At 45.6% G+C, this 6,915-nt stretch overlaps 1 protein-coding gene across 1 annotated transcript; it reads right to left on the reverse strand.

The window, feature by feature from the left end:
• Window positions 1-1,275: 1,275 nt before the first annotated feature.
• On the reverse strand, window positions 1,276-5,948 carry TIMMDC1 (translocase of inner mitochondrial membrane domain containing 1; the record flags this gene model as incomplete). The annotated part of the gene is made up of 5 exons (XM_009867086.1): window positions 1,276-1,375; window positions 1,929-2,039; window positions 3,242-3,320; window positions 4,034-4,101; window positions 5,860-5,948. Coding segments are annotated over 5 exons (447 nt in total), but the record flags the coding sequence as incomplete, so codon positions are not given.
• Window positions 5,949-6,915: the final 967 nt, after the last annotated feature.

Below are 6,915 nucleotides of genomic sequence, written 5' to 3' on the forward strand. Positions count from 1 at the left end.
GAACCCCCTGCCTGAATGTAAATCCCTGTCATGGCAGAAAAAGTCTCCAAAGACAAGACCAGAGCTCTGGCCTTCTGGTTCAAGGGAAAGGGTGATGGGCCACCTGACACTTTTGGGTACAGACAATTTATTACATTAATTTCAACCCTACCCAGAAGTAACAGTTATGACTTAACATTGATCTCTGGCACAAAATAATGAACAGGGCTGGCACTCTTCTAGTTCTTGTCTTTGTTACTGCCTGGACAGAGGAATGTCTGACACCACTAGCAGACTTCATTGCTTGAAGGTGGGATCTTAGATGGAGCTCTTCTCATGGCATATCACTCGAGTACATTTCTCTAATGCCAATACTGTACTAACATGAAGTACATGTTGTACTAACATAAAGATCATCCAGACACAATCACCACTGCTAGATGGCTTTATTGAGTGTCTTGAACCACATTTTCCCCAAAGGCAATCCCCTAATTTCCAACTTTTACATAAAATTAGAGGCCTTTTTGTTGCTCTTAAAACTATCCACAGTACCAATTCCTCCACCATCACCATCACGAAACATGACATCTTTTCCGTGGCCCCCTCAGCCACACTTCTATTGAAGAAACCAAACCGTATCTTTTTCAGGGTATTTCCATATCATTCCCAGCTCTTCCAGCCTTTCTCACTATTGATTCCAAAAACCCACAGGTACTATAGGAATCAAACATGGTTTTCTGAAAAAAAACTGAAGAAACCACTGTTGGCAAAACAGCACCAGTCCCAGCCTGTGCAGTCCAAGCTGTGGGAGGGGGACGGCGAGAGAAGAACCGCTCACTCTGGCACTGCGCTTCCACAGTAAGTTCTTCAGGCCCTGTCTGAAGAGCAGCTGTCACCAGAGCATAATGAGCTTTCAGAGTCAGGGTACCTTGAGCATCCAAACTATTCATCCTTTACCTTGAATCTTTCTACATTGCTGGTGGTTTGGACATTTTCAGCGGTGAAACGGGTTCTAGACGAGGCTCTGGGGCTGCCCTCACGCCCTGCCAAATAAATGGACATTTCCTAGTCTGCAGAGTCTGCATGTTCACCTTCTCAAGTGGAAAAGGTTTGGCCCTTCCAAGCTCTCGTACAGTGATATGCATCCATGAACAATGTTTTGGACAAAACGCTTTCTCATAAGTGCATAGGATATAACAGCCTACACAGAAGGCTCCCATGACCCCTTGACTGAAGACTTTTATGAGCACAATCAAAATACTTTGTGGCTGCTTACAACAGAGGTCCAGGGAAGACTCAGTAGCTCCTAGATTCTCTTGCTCTCTCCATTTCTGGTCTTCCCTGGGCATCGCTTTCCATTTGTCCTAAGTCTTCGGTCACGCTGAGCCTAGAATGCCTAGTGAGAGAAGAGAGGATGAAAGCAACTTTATGCCTGAATCTTCCTGACAAAGGCATTGCTGCAGAATCTCAGCCCTTGAAAAGCTTCTTCTAGAACTGGTGCTACTTGTGAGTTTTAGTAAGTCATGCAACCAGTGTCACAGCCTTTTCTTGCCAAAGCCTCCAGCTGTCCTTCTTCCTTTCTCTCTTTAACAGGGATGGGAAGAAGGCAGCAATGAAGGAAAAGGCAGAGTTCCAACCTCTCTCAGCTTTGGTAAGGAAATATTAATATGCTTGTCCTCAGCCACTGCAGAAGTGAAAAACCGATGCAGAGTTACTGGGCTGGGGAAGGGCATGAATGCTGAACAAAACACCTTGTTACAAAATATGTAGCAACATTTAAGGCTGGGAAGACTAAATCAGCAGTTATCCGACTGCTGTGTGAAACACACCGAAAACCAAGGAACCACATTTTAGAAAACCTAGCATGCCATAGTTTCTTTAAATGTTTGACCACACAGATCTAAACACATTTCTAGTCAAAGACTCAGAGAGGCAGAGCTGTCCCTTACCATTCTGCTAACTTCTGTTCATACAGCTCCCTGCGCTCACGACTTCTCTTCTCCTGCAAGGTCTCACCAGCAAACTTCTGCAAGACCATTAAGAGGCCTCCTGCAGGGATCCTAGAGGAGAGAAGCAGAAAAGTCGCAAGTCAGCTGAGGGAAACACAACGGTAATAACTTACTGGCATTGGCAAAAGGAGCATGCAGGGGCCAGCCATGAGATCAGTGGAGCGTAGTGTTCCCCAACGCTCACATCACACCACAGACTGAGGTACTGCTATTGCCAGCCACCAAACACGGCCTGTCTTCAGCTCTGACTCTGTGAGGCCCTTCAATAACACGTTCTGAATTCACTCACTGACAGGCACCCACAGGGCAAAGGGGTGGAAGGATTTAAGGTTCCCAAACAACCCCTGTAGGTCACCTAACTCATAATTTAGACAGTCACTCCCCGGCTTAGTTTCTGCCCAGCTCTGAAGGTACCTGTATTTTCACCAGTAAAGCTCCCTTGACTGCTTCCAGGCACGCCCACAGGTGACACCATCCTGATGGTGCCACATAGGACATAGAAAATCTCATTTTCTTGCCCTTGTAGGATCCAGATTCACTTATGAGAACATTCACAAGTCAGTACTTTGAGAAGAAATCCCAGTTCTGCTTGAAAAGTTAAGACTTCTCCTGCATTAAGAGGTCATTGGCCTGATGGGCAGAGACCTCAAGAGAGAGAACCATACATTCCTTCATGCCCCACGGAGCTTTAGGAGCTACACGACTGCAAGAGGTACTCAAAAGAGAAGTGCCACTCTACAACCTTAGGTTGTGCAGTCCAGCCATGCCACCTCTTCCTCAGTATTTCCTAATGGCTGTTGCTCTACATTTTGGCATTGAGGGGGCTATTTTGTAAAAAAATTAAAGCCCAACAGTTCTGTGCACAACCACTGGTTTCATCAGTGACCGTGCCAAGGAAGGGGGACAGAAGACATGTCTGTAACCCGTTCTTATAACCTCCCATTTAACAGTAGTTAGTGCCTCCTCTAACATGCAAACAGCAGCAAGTAAGATGCTCTGCTGAGATCAGTGAGGAGCAGCAAAACACAAATCAAGAAGAAGAAGAAGGAAAAAAAATACCAGTTTAGAGGTTGGAAGAAAAGTCATCATCATGAGGTCCCAAGAGAGATAGAGAAAATCCCTCGAAACAAGAGAGGAAGGAAGCTTCTGGAGCCCCACCTACGATTCAAGGCTTGGTGTGTGTGGCCGCCTTCTAAGTCACCCTTAAGGAATAGCTGTGTCTCCATCACTCATTGGTGGCAGTCACAACTCACCCAAAAGCTGTTCCGAACACGATGCCGCCTGCCAGTCCCGGCAGGCCCAAGTGCATTCTGAAAAGGGCTCCTGTGAAGGCTAAAAAAAAAACACAAACCCACTGAAACCACAGACAGACCCCTACTAGCCATCACATACAGATGGAGGGAGCTGCTTTGCTGCATCTCTCCCCTCTGTGAGTTGGCATCTGCTTTTAACAGAGCAGAAACCAAGCGCCGTGGCCAGCGGGAGGGACCCTCACCATCCAGTCACCACGGTCTGAAACACCATACAAAGCTCCTTTGGCTTCAGAAAAACTCCCCCAAAAATGCTAAGAAGCAAAAGTATCTAATAAAACAAAACCAAGCTTTCTCCAGGCTGGAGCATAATCCCTTCCCTTCCCCCTCCTTTTTTTTTCCTGTTCAACAACAGCTAATAATAGTAGCTGCCATATAAGGCAGAAAAGATCAGTAAAATGCACATCCAGCTGTAAGGGCAATAAAGCCTGTGAAACAAGCAGATCCCTTGCCCAGAGCCCTGCTGCCAAAAGCAGACATGCAAAAAACTTAGCATGAAAAGGGCAGTTTTATAAACAGCACGCTGAACTGTTATAAAGAGCAGAAATAAAAAATGCTTTCCCTGGTAAACAGGTGGTTATAAGAGCAGGTTATGCACCAAGTGTTGCCTTTACCATACGGAAGCATTTTTCACCCAAAAAACTCCCGCTCAAATCCATGGATTTCTTCTCACACTTTTCACTTATGACCTTTGCTCTTAAAGCAAAAAAGCACACAAGGTTATAACAGTCTTACCTCCCGCCGAAGCAAAATTACTGATGGTGGTTTTATTGCGGTACATGGACAGACCAGTGCTCACCGTGCTGCAAAGATAAGGCACAGAAGAAGTCAGCAGTCGCACGTGGAAAAAGACAGGTAGCAAAACGCGGCCTGAAATAAAGCTGGATTTCACCAAGGCAACCCTCAGGTTACCTCTAACTGCCTCGTTGCCCATCTGCCCAGAGCACACATGCACCTGCCACAAGTGCCTTGATCTCTGTGACCTTACTGCAGGCAGCTGCACAGCCAGAGGGCAGGCACTACCAAAACTCCTGGCTGGATCTGGGACACTGTCAGTGCTGACACAGGACCTTTACCCCCAGAAGCTGAATCCGTGTGTCGGCAAGACCTTGCCTGACAGAGAGTCCCCACTGCGAGAGCGAAGTCACACTCACAACGCCAGCAGGGTCACCTCCTCTCGTGGCACGAGATTCCCCGCCAGGGTGGGTACACCATCTCCTCCGAAAACACCACCCAAGCCCCAAAACCCTCTCTGTTCTCAGTTCAGCAGCCACATCCTTCCCAGCACACCTCCCGCAAGTCAACAGCAACGTTCCTCTCCCTCTCAACACTTTAACGGTACCCTAGCCTTTGCACAAGGTAAACCTAAGTAATTTTATACCACGAAACTCAAAATTTGCACAGCTGCAGGACAAAATCTTCAACTTGGACATCACAGAAACAACAGTGGCAGATAACCTTCGAAAAGCTTTTACAAAGGGGTAGTGAAAAGATGCAATGGTGTGGCTGCAGGGGGGACACCTGGTGGAAGACGACGAGGTTACATGTCAAGGACAGGAAAAGCTAAAGAAATCCAAAGCTCCGTGAGAGAAAGCAAATGGTACATTAACTAAACCTAAGAACAGGTACCAAAACAAAAAGAAACAAAGAAACCACGAAAGAATGAGGAGGACATTCAGAAAGGAACCAAAAACATTAGACAGATGGAAATAATGGAAATAAAAATCAGCACTAGTCAATACCACTGGTATCTTAAAAAGCAGAAAGGGAATTTCAACACAACACACTTGCAGGTATAGTCAATGCACGTTGAGGGCTACACATAAATTTAACATTCTGAACATCAGGGAAGGAGATATTCCTAGTTCAAAATGGTTTTACTCGGAAGAGTGTACTTAGTTTGATGCTATATTGTCAGAAATGTACTGAAACAGCTGACAGAGAAAATCAGGGAAGCAGAACATGATCTCTGCGTAGGCTGTGTGTGGAGGGAAAATGTGAAGGCCTAAAGAGGTACATACACAACTGCTTAGTAACAAAACAATAATTTGCAAGCATTTGAGGACAAGAACAAAGAATTGTGAGTAATGCTGGTGTATATAAACTAGGAGTAATGACACGTAAGAAAAAAGGAGACAAATCAGCGTGGGTAGAAAGCTCTTCCAGAAACAGCTGACACAATTTAAGACTCTCCCAGAGAAAGAAAAAAAAAAAAGAAAAAAAAGATGAAACAAAAGCAGAGAGAAGTCACCAAGCACAGTCAAGAACAGTATTCAAGTCAGTTACAGCATGGATTAGATGTAAGGAACAGGGCTCTTCCAGTTTTAGTTTTTGTGTTGGTTCATTATAAGATTTGAAAACCAGGGTAACTATAAAAGTTTAAATCCTCTTTATGTTCTCACCTCACCAATCAGACTCACTGTTAACGAAATGCTTCGAACTCCAATCAATCACCAGTAGCCTCTCAAGGAGCCGTGAGCACCGCCAACACACAGGGCTCCTCGCTGCTAGCGCTTAAGCACAAGCCAGCCTCCCTCCTATTACCATGGGGAAACACTTACTTGAATATTGTCACAAAAACAGCGACTCTCCAGCTCCAGCGCCAGCCGTAGCGGATGAAACCCCTGAGGCCAGCCCGATGTGCAGATTGCTGGGGGAGGGGGAAGAGAGAAGAAGACAGGTTACAGGTCACAGCCCCTCTCCAGCAGCCTGCTGGGATTTGGGGCATTTGCAACAGGCCGGGGATGAAGTCGGCTGTCTTCAGACGGAAAGCCATGCAAGTTTACCCTGGCAGCCAACAGAAACACCAAGATTTAATTCTGTGTTGTAACGTCAACTGGTTTTTCTAATCCCAGTGCTGAAACACATCTCAGGGACGAGGGGAGCTTTCTGAGGATGGTATGACAGAGCAGCAGAGAAGAAAGGGGGAACAAACTAGAAATTAGTTCTCAATTAGTACGAGTTCCTAAGTAATAATAATGGCCATCAATAAACAACCACCATAATAAGTAAATAATAACTACCTACCCTAAATGTGAAGAGGCAACCAAGCTCTGCAGTTTAGCACTGGTGCCTAAAAGTTTGTCAATAAGCAACTTTTAGAAAGATGCTGCAAAAGAATTAAAATTATTCCAATCAATACAATGAAAACTAATTTTTCTCTTCCAGTGCCTGTAGTGTAAACACTCAGCACGGGTGCAGAGTCAACAGAAGGGCAGAGTGAAGCTGGGCACTCCTGCTTCGTAGATCACTAAATCGGGGCGAGATCTAAACAGTAGATGACGTTAAGTTAGACAGACTTTTAAAGGCTTATTTTTTCCCCCTAATAATCCAGGTAACCAACATTTTAATTGAAGAACAAATTCATAAAAAATAAAATGTCACAAACGTTCTTTGCTGTGAGGTGCAGTGATAAGCGAAAAGAATTCTAAACGATCTTAAAACAACTCGTAGGAGTTACGCAACACCCGTCTGACGCTAGGAAGCGAAGCCTCTTGCCAGCACACTCAAATTTAAAAGCCGAAAGGCTTTTCCAGGCGGATTGACTAATTAGCCCTCCTATACCCGGAGCCGCGCTTCGCCCGCCCGGCCAGAAGGCGGCCCCCTGCGCTCTCCTT

Source organism: Apaloderma vittatum, unplaced genomic scaffold, assembly GCF_000703405.1.
Source record: "Apaloderma vittatum isolate BGI_N311 unplaced genomic scaffold, ASM70340v1 scaffold12593, whole genome shotgun sequence".
Classification (NCBI taxonomy): Eukaryota; Metazoa; Chordata; class Aves; order Trogoniformes; family Trogonidae; genus Apaloderma; species Apaloderma vittatum.